This window comes from Triticum aestivum, chromosome 1B (assembly GCF_018294505.1).
Source record: "Triticum aestivum cultivar Chinese Spring chromosome 1B, IWGSC CS RefSeq v2.1, whole genome shotgun sequence".
Classification (NCBI taxonomy): Eukaryota; Viridiplantae; Streptophyta; class Magnoliopsida; order Poales; family Poaceae; genus Triticum; species Triticum aestivum.
Genome location: NC_057795.1, coordinates 62,367,714 through 62,383,321, shown reverse-complemented (window position 1 = coordinate 62,383,321; position 15,608 = coordinate 62,367,714). Strand labels below are relative to the sequence as shown.

General features: G+C 42.6%; 2 protein-coding genes and 1 pseudogene across 4 annotated transcripts; 2 read left to right on the top strand and 1 right to left on the bottom strand.

Annotated features, from left to right (window-relative positions):
- The first annotated feature begins 276 nt into the window (after positions 1–276).
- On the top strand, positions 277–3,753 carry LOC123106967 (uncharacterized). The gene is made up of 4 exons (XM_044528990.1): positions 277–506; positions 1,044–1,141; positions 1,642–1,856; positions 3,152–3,753. Exons 2-4 carry the CDS (start codon positions 1,049–1,051, stop codon positions 3,438–3,440), a joined length of 597 nt encoding a protein of 198 aa, XP_044384925.1. The 5' UTR covers positions 277–506; positions 1,044–1,048; the 3' UTR covers positions 3,441–3,753.
- A 1,043-nt stretch (positions 3,754–4,796) lies between these two features.
- LOC123077139 (thylakoid membrane protein TERC, chloroplastic-like) lies at positions 4,797–11,588 on the bottom strand (annotated as a pseudogene).
- On the top strand, positions 11,500–15,313 carry LOC123106942 (transcription factor IIIA). 3 transcript variants are annotated; one of them, XM_044528977.1, is made up of 9 exons: positions 11,500–11,692; positions 11,815–11,988; positions 12,123–12,275; positions 12,524–12,656; positions 13,306–13,448; positions 13,920–14,199; positions 14,309–14,544; positions 14,646–14,789; positions 14,891–15,313. In XM_044528977.1, exons 5-9 carry the CDS (start codon positions 13,311–13,313, stop codon positions 15,053–15,055), a joined length of 963 nt encoding a protein of 320 aa, XP_044384912.1. In that variant the 5' UTR covers positions 11,500–11,692; positions 11,815–11,988; positions 12,123–12,275; positions 12,524–12,656; positions 13,306–13,310; the 3' UTR covers positions 15,056–15,313. The 3 variants fall into 3 exon arrangements, with proteins under 3 accessions (XP_044384912.1, XP_044384917.1, XP_044384908.1); XM_044528982.1 differs by having other exon boundaries at positions 11,510–11,692; positions 11,810–11,988; positions 13,319–13,448; XM_044528973.1 differs by having other exon boundaries at positions 11,510–11,692; positions 11,810–11,988.
- The last annotated feature ends 295 nt before the right edge of the window (positions 15,314–15,608 follow it).

Genomic DNA, 15,608 nt, shown 5'->3' with positions numbered 1-15,608 from the left:
AGATATTTCAATGGCGAGGTGGTACTCGAGATGGACAATCAGGTAATCATCAAAGAGCTAACTGCCCAGCGTCCGACCCGATGTGCCTACTACGGCCTAATCATGGATATGAAGGAGGAAATGAAGGGTTTTGCTGCTTGCAACGTACAATACGGAAGCAGGAAATGCAACAGACTAGCACATGAGCTAGCGGCTTTGAACAGGAGCAAGGGGGATAAAATGTTGATCGATCGCTGATGCTGTCTGAGTCTAATGTTCCTCACACCGTACTCGACCCCACTCGACCCCACTCGCAGCCTCACACCGTACACTGCTATATCCGTCCGTGGCCTGCGGGGTGGAGTTGACCACAGACCTTCCTTCCTTCCTCCATCGTCCCACCGCCGTGAATTGCAGGAGTGGCGGACGCGGGGGGAGAAGAAAAGAGAAGAGAAGAAAAGAGAGATTCACGCGCGACGCAGCCAGGGTTGCCGGCCGTCCACCTCCTTCGGACGTCTCCGCTCACGGTAATCCGCCGGCCCCTGCCCCCAGTCTCGATCTTCTCTCCAGTCTCTTCGTTGGTTGGGATGGGAGTGGGACACGCACCGATCCATCCATCCATCGGTTCTCTCCCCTTCGGATGGGAAGGTGGTTTCGCCGATCAGCTCCGCCTCTCGGTCTGGCGGCGGGGAGTGGGATCCGGAATTGACGGGCTGATGCTTGTGCGACGGGTGTCACGGGTCTCGACAGATTGATGCTAGTACTAGTACCATTTTCTTTGCCCCCCAATGTAATTTCGATGCGCAGATTCCCTCGACAACTTATGATCATCCTTATTTAGAATCTGAGAAGGCATGTTATGCTAGTTTATTTATGCTGGTAGTTTATTTATTTGGCAACTGTGGCACCGGGCGGAGAATGCCGGGATATATAAGGGGTTGTTATTACTAGCCTAGTTGCATTTACTGCTGTTGCTATGCTGTCGTGATGACACATTCGTTCGTGTTGCATTGCTAGTATTGATTTTGCCTCTTACCCGATGGTATATGTGCATTGTTACGCAGGAGCCATGGGTTTGACTTCGGCAAAGGGGATCGCCCTCACCGTCTCCTTGTTTGGCCTCCTCGCGTTTCTGCTCGGCGTCGTCGCAGAAAACAAAAAGGTTTGTGTTGTTTATATCTGTTATATGATGAATCAGGCATGCACTTTCTTGTGGAGAGTGCTGACTGAAGTCAGTACATGTTCTGGAATATGTTTTTCAGTAAAAAAATACTACTCCCTCCGTCCGGAAATACTTGTCATCAAAATGAATAAAAGGGGATGTATCTAGATGTATTTTAGTTCTAGATACATCCCTTTTTGTCCATTTTGATGACAAATATTTTCGGACGGAGGGAGTACTAGCACACATCAGTTCAGGAACCCACCTCCTTTGCAAATAAGATTACTGGTCTGCGAATTTCAGTTCTCATGCCAGGACCATAATCAAATTTATTTACTTCACTCGAAACAGTCCAGCTGTGTATACGGGAGCATAATAATCAAACTAATTATGGAAACCTCAAACTGCATATTTCCTCTTAGCTGACTGTAACTTGTTATGGATCTCTTCTCTTCTGTATAATTTAATTCGGTGTGAATCTCGTTTTGCCATTAATGCAGCCTCCTTATGGAACTCCTATCAAGGTAAAGGATGTTGTCATCTGCAAGTTCCCGAGTGACCCAACGATTGCAATGGGAAGCCTGTCCATTGTGGCACTTGTGTTAGCTGCTTTCATTGGGCACGTTGCCATCTTTTACCCGTACAAGGGCAAGTCGGTTCCTCGTGGAGCGTTATTTCAGAGCACCAGCTTGTCTGTGTTCTTTGTTATTGCTGAGTAAGTTCCCTTTGGCTCTGTGGCCAAGAATTTCATATGGACTAGATGCAACAGTACCTAACTAATGTTCTGATGTTCGTTCACCTGTTGAGCCCTGCCATTTGATGAAGATTAGCTATGCTCAGTCGTTGATGGACCCTTGTTTCTTTTGATAGCGTGCACTTCATAAATAAATGCTGAACATTGCCAACATTCTAGTTCTTCGTTTCAATGGATTATCCTCTAGGGAATTTATTGAGGCTTAATGTTCAAGTGTTTAATTCTGCCATTTATGGTTGAGGCTTGGTGTTCAAGTGTTTAATTCTGCAAGCTGTTATATTTCCCCTGTATGACTAATTGAATCATTACATTATGCACACCGCTGTCTCCTGCACTTAATAGTACTAATTTACTTACTATGGTAATCAAGTTTCACATTGTTCATTCTACTAACTACAACAACAACAACAACAACAAAGCCTTTAGTCCCAAACAAGTTGGGGTAGGCTAGAGGTGAAACCCATAAGATCTCGCAACCAACTCATGGCTCTGGCACATGGATAGCAAGCTTCCACGCACCCCTGTCCATAGCTAGCTCTTTGTCGATACTCCAATCCTTCAGGTCTCTCTTAACGGACTCCTCCCATGTCAAAATCGGTCGACCCCGCCCTCTCTTGACATTCTCCGCACGCTTTAGCCGTCCGCTATGCATTGGAGCTTCTGGAGGCCTGCGCTGAATATGCCCAAACCATCTCAAACGATGTTGGACAAGCTTCTCCTCAATTGGTGCTACCCCAACTCTATCTCGTATATCATCATTCCGGACTCGATCCTTCCTCGTGTGGCCACACATCCATCTCAACATACGCATCTCCGCCACACCTAACTGTTGAACATGTCGCCTTTTAGTCGGCCAACACTCCGCGCCATACAACATTGCGGGTCGAACCGCCGTCCTGTAGAACTTGCCTTTTAGCTTTTGTGGCACTCTCTTGTCACAGAGAATGCCAGAAGCTTGGCGCCACTTCATCCATCCGGCTTTGATTCGATGGTTCACATCTTCATCAATACCCCCATCCTCATGCAACATTGACCCCAAATACCGAAAGGTGTCCTTCCGAGGTACCACCTGGCCATCAAGGCTAACCTCCTCCTCCTCACAGCTAGTAGTACTGAAACCGCACATCATGTACTCGGTTTTAGTTCTACTAAGCCTAAACCCTTTCGATTCCAAGGTTTGTCTCCATAACTCTAACTTCCTATTTACCCCCGTCCGACTATCGTCAACTAGCTACTAACTGTTCTTATGAAATCAGGCTGGTGTCAGCTCTGGCTTTTGCAATGCTGCTCTGGGCAACGATCACAGAGGGTCACCATCGCACCAGTAACATTCACCATGACATGGATACCCTGTGCCCCACCGCAAAGACCGGCCTCTTTGGAGGCGCCGCTTTCCTGGCCCTTGACGCTGCTCTGTTCTGGCTTGTTTGCCAGATGCTGGCCCTTAATGCGAGGGCCGACTATCTGGATGAGGATGAGGATGAGGATGACAAGGGCGAATATGGCCAGGTTTATGCTACTGATGCTGATGGCACGAAGGTCTGAGTCGGTTAACTGCAGGATTTCAAAACTAGCACCGTTTAGATATAATTTAGATTCATTATGTGTCTTTGAAAAGGTTGGTTTAGTTCTCCAAAAAATTGTAGATATGTCATGCCATTCCCATAGTCGTACATAAGGTCATTTCCTCATTCCAGTTTCAGGCTTCAGATTGAACAATAAGTTGTGTTCTGGTTTGCTACTTCCCTTTCTGAATTGAAGTATCATGTTATCTGTGAATTTTTTATGTCTGCATTTTGATGTTCCGTTGTTCTGCTATTTGTAAATCTGGAGGTGTCTTCAGATATCAGTGTGTTCAGTGAAATGTACTAACAATTACTCCCTCCGTCCGGAAATACTTGTCATCAAAATGGATAAAAGGAAATGTATCTAGATGTATTTTAGTTCTAGATACATCTCTTTTTGTCCATTTTGATGACAAGTATTTTCGGACGGAGGGAGTACTTACATTTGACACCATGTTTCTAAGTGAGGTTTGATGAGAATCAAAGAACAGATACATGGACACACCAGGCATAGTATTGCTAAGTTACACAAATGATGTATTCCCTCCGTTCCTAAATATAAGTCTTTTTTGATATTTCACTATGGACTAGATATGGATCAAAATGAGTGAATCTACACTCTAAAATATGTCCATATACATTTGTATGTAGTTTGTAGTGAAATCTCTAAAAAGGCTTACATTTAGGAACGGAGGGAGTAGATACCATCATGTCTAGGACAAGCTAAATGTTCTGCTTTAACCACTCAACAATGGCAAAAAAGGTTCTAAAAAAAGTATTACAAGAAGTGTATACTCCCTCCGATCACAACAAGGTCTGAGTCAGTTACCTGCTGGATTTCAATGTTAGTACCATTTAGTTATATACTCCCTCCGATCACAAATATAAGATGTTTTGGCTATTTGAATATGGACTACGTACGGAATGAAATGAGTGAACAAACAAACTAAAATACATCTATATACATTCAAATCAGAAAAAGAAGAGTTAGAACATCTTATTATAATGTGAACGGAGGGCGTATGTTTTAGATACATCACGTCTTCAAGAAGGTCCGTTTAGTTCAACAAAAAATGTAGATATGTCATGACATTCGCATAGTCGTACATAAGGTCATTTGCTCATTCCAGTTTCAGACTTCAGATTGAACAATAAACAATATTCTGGTTTGCTGCTTCCCTTGGTGAAATTATCATGTTATCTGTCAATGTCTTATGGCTCGATTTTATGTTGTGTTGTGCTATTATGCTATTGTAATTCTGGATGGTGTGTGATTCTGAATCTACGTGTTGCGGTTTGTAAGCAACAAAATTACGTTACATTGTACAGAATGTAATGGCTGCACATTGAGGAAATGCAGAAACAAATTACATTTGACATCATGTTTCTACAAGTGAGGTTTGCTCGGCAGGAGAATCAAAGAATCAATTGCTACTTACACGGCCGCACCAGGCATAGTATTGCCAAGTTACATGTATGATGTACTACATACCATCATGCCTAGGACAAGCTAAATCTTCTGAACATCTAACATCCATGACAAAAACTGCCTCACAATGGGCGGTCGCCGACTTAGCATCACCTGTCCCCAAATCCTTCTGCTTCAGAAGAAACTCGTAGCATTTGGAACTTGTAACTTATCAATTCAGGCATCAGGCATCTATGTCATGCCTTGAGCACCAATCTTGGTCACAATCAGCTTGATTGCTATAAAATTCACAGACAAATGCAGACTGTTACTTGCGCTGTTGCATTATGCAAACTTTGAACAAATGGAGCCTGTTGCTTCTTTCTATACTCAGTCATGGCTGGCGGATAGTGAGTGAAATATACTGCATTGAGAGAAAGGAAGCGGCTTAATTATATGTATGTGCTCAGTGCCATGCCATGCAACAAGAATTCCACATGGAAGAAACCAAGATATACTAGCATGTTCCCTGCACATAGGCATAATTGCTTTGTTGAATATGTAATGTCTAACAACACAAGTACTGTACTATGATCCAACACGAGTTTTCCAACAACTCATGACATGACCGTCCCATCATTAAAAAAAATGAATTACTAGATTTTGATGGAACGACGACTAGAATGAGTCTGATCTGAACATATTCGAAAAGTCAAGACTGGAAGCAAATCAGAAGAATGTGTTATATTGTGCATACTACATGGTGTGGTTCTTGCCTACGGCACCCAGAAGGTTGCTTAAAGTAAGCTCCAGAATTTTCAATAATAATCACTTCAACTAAAATATTGATGGGTGTAGACAAATCCAAGGCTGCTCATATATTATACATTATAGGATTCTTGGCAAAAGGATCAGGTCACTGGCTCCAAAATCATACCGGATGTAGAATGGTAGTACATCGACAACTCAAAGAAGTTAAGTACGTACCAGCCTAATTTATGCCAAGCATGCACAAAGCCCTAACAATCGTTATGAAGCCAAATCCTTCAAGGCACTTCCTGTTCTTTTAAAGGTTAACACTTGCAGATTCTTTCTAGTTAAATTGATCTAAAAGGAAAATAAGGGTATTTGACCTACGAACAAGGATCAGTTAAGCATATATGGGCCTCTTTGATTCGCAGGATTTCCAAAACGTAGGAATAGACTGGCATGCCACTGTGATACTACAGGATTGTAATGATGTTTGATTGTGCATAGGAAAAGCGTAGGATTCTTTCAAAGAGGTTGGAGTGGATGGAAAATTTCCTATGAAATCTAGTGCAAATGAATCCTTAGGAAAAATTTCTATGGTTTACAATCTTACAAATCAAACAACCCACATAGGAAAAATTCCCAAGGATTAGAATCCTCCAAAATTCCATTGAGAATCCTTTGAACCGCAGAAGCCCGTACATGTTTTATCAAGCTAAGTTCTTCAACGTAGTCACATAAACATTCTTTAGTGAGAAAAGGGCAACTTTCTCTAGGTTGTAAATAACATCTGTGTTGTAGTATGACTATCTGTGAAAGAATACATCAATGATAAATTCAATGATTTTACCTTCTCCACACCATGTTGGCTACTTGTCACGTTCCTCACTTGATGCTTTCCTAAGACTCAATATTACTCCACCGCTAAGACATGTAGTAACAACAGCAAGGGAAGCTTCAGTTGGTATATGATAACCTGCCACAAATCAGCATAATCAGCATGGTCTGTTAATGGTGACAGATCATAGTGTGGAATGCCATGAGTATAACAACTATGATTGCTCACCACAAAAGTCAAAGATCATCTTTGCCCCTATGAAGCCCAAAACGATACCAACAGCAGGCTGGAGAGCACATTGCCAACAGCAATTAGTGACACGAAATAAATAATAGACAAATACATAAGGATGCAAGCGGGGTGGGCTAGTGGACAATACCATAGTATAAATGTAGTGTTAATTTTAAGCAAGTGGCGAGCAAATTTTAAACTAATTGATGAGTTTCACGGGACGAAGCAGGTTGCCGCTTGCACCCCTACAAATATGGATATGTTCACACCCTTGACCATCCATGATCCAATACATGCGCATGGGGGTTAAAGAAAATGGCAGCAAGAAGGCAATCACCAGCCAGCTATCACTACCTGGACAGATCTCGGTGAAAATTTGAATGGTTGGTTCGTTAAAAGTTAAGTGCAAAAACTATAAATGATAGAAATGCTAACTACTGGATATTCTTTATGTGTTTAAAAATAAGTAAATATTTCAAGAAACTTTAAAAGGCAAGGGATATTATGTATTCAATAATAATCACTAAATATTTCAAGAAATTTTAGAAGAGCAAGGGACATTTACCTGCAGATACTCCAACTCAGACATGCTCTCAGAAATGAGTACGTAGAGTGACCTCAGGCCTACAGGGTAATTCCGTCATGTTATTATGTTAACACTTCAAAGTGTATTAGGAATACACAAATTTGCGCTATGTATGAACATTCTGCATCAACACCTATGGTATCCAAGGTGCTTTTTCATGCATCACTTATCTTTCGTTGTATAACACTCCCCCTGTCTCAAAATATAAGACTTTTTTTTTACAATATATAGGGAGTACATGTGATTACTAATTGCTCAACAGCATTAAAATGATGAAATTACTTGGTCATCCATATCAGTTTCTTGTAATTAGAGAAGACAAACGTGAGCATCGAAGACTGCTACGAAGCTAGGGTTAGTGTTACTAATAGGCAATAGCCCAACGTGTGGCTGAATTAACAGAAGCAGATTTCAGAGACTTAAAAAATACACATTGAGCTATTAACTTCACATTATAGAAATTTACAAATAAAAAATCAATGGAAGAAATAACTTCAAAACCGTGTATAGAAAGCAAGAATGAAAGAACGAAGTCTTACGAGGAAGACAAGTTTTGAAACATATACAAATCAAAAGTCGGCAGCGTAATCCATCACTAATGATGGAGAATTTTAACTTAAAAATGCTCCATTTGTCTATGAAAAAAAAACATAGCACAGAGTTTGTTCATAAGGACAGAAAGAAGGTTTACCAGAAATAGCAAAAATATTTGATGACAATATTATAAGTGGGTCTCTTGTCACACCAAAGATTGCTGGTATTGAGTCGACCTACAAACTGAAGATGTTAATCCCCATGCTCGTGGTCCTAAAATGGAAAGGGAAACATCACGCGGGAAATATTGAGAACGAACTTACAGCAAAAGCAATATCACTTAGCTCGATCACTGCCAGAGTCAAGAGTAATGGGGTGGCCTGCAGAAATCAAACAAAAAATGACATATTCAGAAACAAATAGCTTTACGAAGTTGAAATATGTCTTTGAGATGGTTCACTCAAACACACAGTGTTGCTGCTGGCGTTAGCTTTCCGTGCATGCAAAATTAGTAAACCAGCCAAACATTTAGTGGAATTGATAAAATTTCCATGTTACAGGACATAGACGTATCACATTGCGTAACTAGTTAGCAATCATATCTAGTAGCAAGCTTATTCAATAGCTGTTGTGATAATTGGCCATGCTTAAATTGGACACCACTTACTTTCCATATGCCATCTTGATTTGTCAAAAACCGGTCACCATCATAGTAATCTGATAAAAGAAACAGAAGAGTGAGTTCATCACCCATGCAAACGAGTGACTACTGTAAATAAGGAGTTAAGTTCCAAAAGAAATATTTCAAAATTCCAGTGAGGATCTGGTCATCGTGGCTATGATCTGGAACGGAAAGTGGAAGAGGCTGATAACCTAAATAACAAAAAGATCAGAAAAACTGATAATCATTTAATGAAGTTATTTACCAATGACAGGAATGAATTTTTGGCATGTTTTCACAATGAAGTTATCAGTCAGATCAGATTCTTCATCGTCTCCAGCAAATAGCTGTCATATGAGTATGGCCATTAGCATCCACATGTATTGGATATATTAATATACCTTTAGTTACTAAAAAAATCATACTACTTACAGAAGTGCCACTCCAAATAAGCAACCAAAAATTGAATTGGATCGGTGACAACTTATGGACTCATGTAAGAACTTGGTTCAATTGTTATAATATACTGGAACAAGAAGACCCAATATAAGAAAAGAAAAGGGGGGGGGGGGTCCATTGCACCATTAGCTGCTAAGCGATGGAAGGGTTACCCGTCAAAAAAAATGATGAAAGGGTTATGCTGAATAAGTTTGTGGTAAGATAGTACATGCAACTAAATTGCTTGAACAGATTGTTAAAAGACAGGGATCAGACTGTGCTTTAGCCAAAGGAAAAAATCATCCTGGTGCAAAAGGTAAAAGAGCGAGCTAAAGCTGCCGCCTCCTAAGGCTAATCAGCTGATCTAAGTTTTAAACGAACGCAAACTTATTACATATTACATGGGGGATATCTGCACCCCAGCCCAGCTCATATTTCAGCCAAAATAACCAGCATCAAACAGTTTTTTAGACCATCAGCATCCAACCGTGAATCAGCCTTCAAAGCCCTCAGTTTTTGGGTCCTCCATTGCAGTTCTTGCTAGAACTTAAAAAAAGATTAGCACTTATAAAAGGATTTACTTCCTTTTATTCCCAGTGAAGTTTATATGCTTTCTGTTCCGTTATCTTATGACAGTGGAACCCGATCCTTTTCTGGAACCGTATGGAAAAAAAAAGTGCCAGCAAGAACTTCTCATAAAGGAAGTTGCCAATGAATAACAGCCAAAGTAACTATGTATACGAAAGAAAAATAAAATATGAAAAGCATGACATCATTTTTTAACGCGGGAGAACAGTTTTACCTTGTAGGAAGAGAATAGCAGGATCGCAGCAAAAAATAAGTTCACCGCTTCAAAACTCTACAGAACATGAGGAACTTATAAGCATTATTACAATCGGATAAAAATAATAATGGAAACATGGGAGACAACCAACCTGAATGGTAGCTACTCCTAGGATGATCAACACTGCACGAAAGATCACTGCTCCGGCAATACCATAAGAAAGCACCCGATTCTTGTTTCCAATGTCAAAGAAAGAGTGAGCAGAAAATCACAAAGTATATTAGGACTTTGCCTATCACATTAGCTATTAACTGTACCTGGTACTCCAGTGGCACTTTAAAATACTTGAAAACCAGAATGAAAACAAAGAGATTGTCCACCGACAAACTCTGTTCCAACAAATAGCTGTTACATAACAGAACGATCACATTGTTATACCTCAAATATAGAAGAAATTAAGGAGAGCTTTTCTAAGAAATCATGTAAAGATATGCAAGGGAACTAAGCAAAGTAGCAAACTAACTTGCACAACCCAAAGAGTGAGCTTACACAGTACACTGATTGTTACTTTTACTAACCCTCATCCTATTTGTTAGTAGAACATTTTCCTACGCGGTTATGTCTGAAACACTAGCCATGCATTCATTAAAGCATCTAGTGAAGCTAGTATGCAATGATGCATTCGATTCTCGAATGGGCTCCTATATGGTCTTGAAAATTCTAATGCAGAAAGGAACCACACCTCCAACAGTTGGGTAAAACAGCCTCAATGTTAAAGATTAGTCGAGATGCATAGCACACACCCTGCAAAATATTCCGATGCCTTCTCAACCCCATCCTTCAAGGCGATGCTAACGCCGAATAACACTGCAGCGATGACCTACAACAAGAGAAATTTTCGAGCTCACCCCTCAGCACAAACAGTGAAAAATTGTTATACCACCAAAACTAATTTCGACACATCCACATGTAAAGACTCACCACCAGTGCAACTCTTCTGACGGCCGAGTCTTTCGGGGTCACGCTGGCTTCCAGCGCAGGCTTCACGCTTCCATCGTCGACCGTTGCACGTGGAGTGGTGCTCTTCCTCTCCATCTCTGCAACATATGTCCACAAGAGGAAGCTCATAATTAAGCTCGCAACAAATATGAGCAGTGCTTCAGTGGATAGCTCTGGGAGTGGTCACTGTACAATCAAATTTGACCTGGGATTCATGTTCAGAAATCATAATAAACTCTCTATAAGCTAACAAAAATATCCTTAGGTTCTATGAGTTCTCAAGCAATTATAATTAAGCTCATGGTCATGGAGCTTCAAAGATTCCAACCAAGCCAAGCGCAGTGCCCGGAGGACGCTTGGAGCTAGCAGAGCGGGGGTGGGCGGCTTACCGGAGCCGACGGATAGACCGTCCTCCCGGTCGGCCTCCGTGGCGCGCCTCCCCGGCTTCTTCCTCCCCTTCTTCCCGCCGTCGCCGGGGCTCCGACGCGACGCGGCGACCACCGTGAGGAGCCGCCCCGGCGCCGGACGAAGCTGAACCGCGTGCAGCCACGGGGAGGAGAGGCGTGGAGGAACGAGCCGCGCGGGGGCGGCGGCGGCGACCATGGCGGCCATCGCCAGCGACGAGGTCGGGGAGAGGCCGTGGGGCGGGCAGCGGCAGTCGAGCGTACGGTCTCGCGCCTCAGCCACAGCGGGTGGGAGAGCGAGCCGAGGAAACGGCAGCACACGTGTGACTGTGTGAGTCGCTGCCCGACGGGCCACCGGCCCACTAAAAGCCCAACCAAGATCCACGGCCCGAAGCCCAACGCGAACCCGAAAGTGAGCCCGGTCTCGGCCCGGTTAGGCTCTGCTACTAATTCCTCGACACGTGTCGCTGCTTCTCCATCCTCCTCCTCATTCGGTTAGTGTGCTCGAGGGTTCCTCTTCCTCCACTGCGCCGCCGCGAGCCTCCCGACCCCTCGGTCGCGATTCTGCGAAATCCGGCCGGATTCCTCCACGATCCGAGGTAATTCGTTGCGGATTATTGCCGCTGGAGCCGCCGATTTTGTCGATCTCGGTCGATTTCTCGCTGTAATCGTGCTTGCTTCGTGAGTTTCCTGATGTGAATTCCGGGGTTGGTCAGACCAGATGGGAGAAGGAGATCCCGATGGTGGCTGCGTCGTCGGAGCGACAGCGACCTCGACCTCGGCGGCGTCGGCGGCCGCCCCTGTGAGGGACATCAGGCGGTACAAGTGCGAGTTCTGCGACGTCGTGCGCTCGAAGAAGCGGCTGATCCGAGACCACGTCCTCGAACACCATAAGGTGGGGTGGCTTCTCCCCGGTCCAGGACGTGTGTTATCTGTTCTGTTTTCTTATTAATAAAGCACCCGTGCTACTGATTTCTGCGGGAGCTGTGAATTGTGGGTGAGCTCAAGTGTTGCCGCTGTGTGCTGTAGGACGAAGTGGATGGTCTGGATGAGTACAACCTAGGTGGTGGTGGCGGCAGTGCGCCGCCGGGCAAGGAGATCGGCCATGGTTGCAAGGAGTGCGGAGCGAGGTTTAAGAAGCCGGCGCATCTGAAGCAGCATATGCAGAGCCATTCGCTTGAGGTATCCGAATAGTCCCTTTTGTGTTCAGGGGATTTCCGTATTGTTGGCGCAAGTGATGCATTCTGTTTGGCTGTTCAGTCGATGCTCGAGAGCAAAATAAGCGCCGACGTCTGCTTAGAAGTGGTGTTTGAAACCCATTTCTTAATAGTGATGAAATCTGTGGATGATTGAGAGTGTCTGATTGATTGTTTTTAAGTGTGCTTGTTGTATGGTATTCCGATTTGCTGAACTGTGCTGACTTTTTGCAGGCTATTTAATTGTGTGAAGCATTGGATCCCAAAGAACTCCAAAATGCGAGAGGGCCCTGAATGGACTAGTACCAGGATGGGGAGACCCTCCTGGGAAGCTCCTTCAGGAAGCCTCTTTCACGCCCTTCTTCAGGTTATTCCTTCTTTTGTCAAATTACTTGCTGTTAATTCTTGAGCGTTACATGTGATGCACCCTTATTATTTCAAAGCTACTGCATGCTCGTGTCTTAGCATCCACCACTTTGTCAACAAATCGTGCCTTCTTGTCAGTCATATGCTTGTATGTCATAGTTGGTGCTGCGTCATTTGAGTTATTATACTCGGTATCTAAGTACAATAGCCACTTAATGGCCTTCCATCTATGATCCAATAGTTAAGCAAGTAGTTGTAGAATGTGCACATGATAAGATAATACTATATGTTTCATTGAGCATATTTTTATGTGAATGATGGTTATTGTGTTCCCTGAGGTCTAAAACAAATTATCCCTGAAATAATAAAAATTATGTTCTTTGGCACAAGTCACTTATCCGTTTAGTTCTGCAGTAATATACCTTGCAGGAAAAATAACAATTCCCATTTGACAGTGAATTATGTTGAGATTTATTTACTACTCCCACCGTCCCAAATAAGTGACTCAACTTTGTACTAGCTTTGGTACAAAGTTAGTACAAGCTAGTACAAAGTTGAGTCACTTATTTTGAGTACTATTTGGATCATTTGTTTTATTAGTGTGTGGGTGTACCATTCTTTATTTCTCTGAATTGTGCTGATTTTGGCAGACTACATGTTCAGATATGGATGTGTGAAGCATTGGATCCCAAGAACTCCAAAATGCCAGAAGGCCTTGAATGGACCAGTATCAGGAAGGGGAGACCCTCCTGAGAAGCTCCATCAAGAATGCCTCATTCACGCGCTTCCTCAGGTTTGCTTGTTCATTTGGAACTGCTTTTACCCTAGCCGTTGCTTCTTGTTCCAAGCTCTGTTTATTGGATGTGATGTGTATTTATGTGCTACTTAGCGTTCTCAAACTACTAATGTGTATGTATGTACAATGTAGTATGTATGCCAAAACTACTATTTGTGTACTACTTGGCATTCTCAACATACTAAAATGCGCAGTCTTAGCATGCAGAGTGAATTACATGTAGTTTTGTTTAGTCACGTTTGGATAACTGATGCTGTTGTACTATTCACGGTGTTACTACCACTTGATGGTCTTGCACCCAAATAGTTCTTTTTTAGATAGTACGTCCAAATCGTTTAAGCATGTGCACAATAATTATGCTAATGCTGTTGAGCATGTTTATAAATGTATGCATAAACTTATACAAGTGAACTTTTTTTTGGATATGAGAGTACTATTCTGATTTTATCCTTTTCAAAACTGTTGCAGAGACCCTTTGCCTGCCATGTAGATGGTTGCCCTTTCAGCTATAGCAGGAAGGACCATTTGAACCGCCATCTACTTACTCATCAAGGAAAACTATTCATGTGCCCTATGGAAGGATGCAACCGTAAGTTCAGTATCAAGGGTAATATCCAGAGACATGTTGAGGAATTTCACGAGGATGGCCCTCAGCGTGGAGGCAAGAAAGAGTTCATCTGCCCAGAGGCTAACTGTGGGAAGGCGTTCAAATATGCTTCCAAGCTACAGAAACACGAGGAATCACATGGTGAGAAACTGTCATTCTATAAAATTTTCATAGTTATTTTCCTTACTGTAATAAGATATGCTTAGCAATGACAGTCTTGGAAGTTGATGATTCAAATGTTATGGTGCAGTCAACTTGGATTACACTGAAGTTATCTGCTGCGAACCAGGCTGCATGAAGACTTTTACTAATGTGGAATGCCTCAAGGCCCATAACCAATCGTCTCATCAGTATGTTCAGTGTGATATCTGTGACACTAAACAGCTTAAGAAGAACTTCAAGCGGCATCAGCGAATGCATGAAGGTTCGTTTGTCACTGAGAGGATTAAATGCAACTTCAAGGATTGCAAGCGCTCATTTTCAAAGGTGTGATTTGCAAGCTCACATGTGGCCTTCTTATGGATTTTTTTCTCTGCAATAAATTTCAAAACTGCTCTGTTTTCATTCTCAATAACTTTGAACTTCAGAAATCCAATTTGCACAAGCATATTAAGGCAGTTCATGAGCAGAGTAGACCTTTCACATGTGGATTCTCTGGGTGCGGCCAGAAGTTTTCGTACAAGCATGTAAGGGACAATCATGAGAAATCTAGTGTTCACGTGCTTTTTGAGGTAAATAAAAGGCAACCACCACCACCATATCACATAGTTTACCTCCACATGATGCTCTGTTCTAGGAACTTATAATCCGCACGATGTTCACATCTTGACAGGGCGATTTTGTGGAGGCTGATGAGCAACTCCGACCTCATCCAGGCGGCCGCAAGAGGAAGCCCATTTCAGTCGATACTTTTATGCGGAAGAGGGTAGCTGCTCCTGATGCTCCCCCTGCTTACAGTGATGGAACTGAGTATCTGAGATGGCTTTTGTCAGGTTGATTTGTCCTGAACTGGAGGAAAGATGCTATGTTTTTTCGGATGATCGAGCATTCTTCTGTACTTTGGAAGTGTCCGCATTATTATTGTCAATGTTATGTATGTAGGAGTGTGTATGTATGTATGTATGTATAGCTAAAGGAAATAGATTGACAATAACAGTATGTATTGTGTGTCAAATAGGGTAGCAATTGGCAAGCAAGTCCTTTTTTCTTGTTCAACTGTATGAAATATGAATAAATGAAGATGTGGCTTAAGTAATGATGAACACCTATCATGTTTTAGATGTTACTAACATTTTTGCTTAAAATTGTATTTTCTTTTGAGATAATGGTTGTATCTTTTCTTTTTCTGAAAAATATGGCAGTGAATATGTTTATGGGAAATGATTAGCTTCAACTGACTGATTTTTCATCGCCCATCCGCCTCCTCATGCTTGCGGCGTGTGTCCCCCTTTCGTCCACACACACACACAAAAAAAAATCTCCCCTCCATACAGTGGTGCTGCATCGGTTACACGGGACATGCCTGGCAAGACGGTGGACGTCTGCCTCAC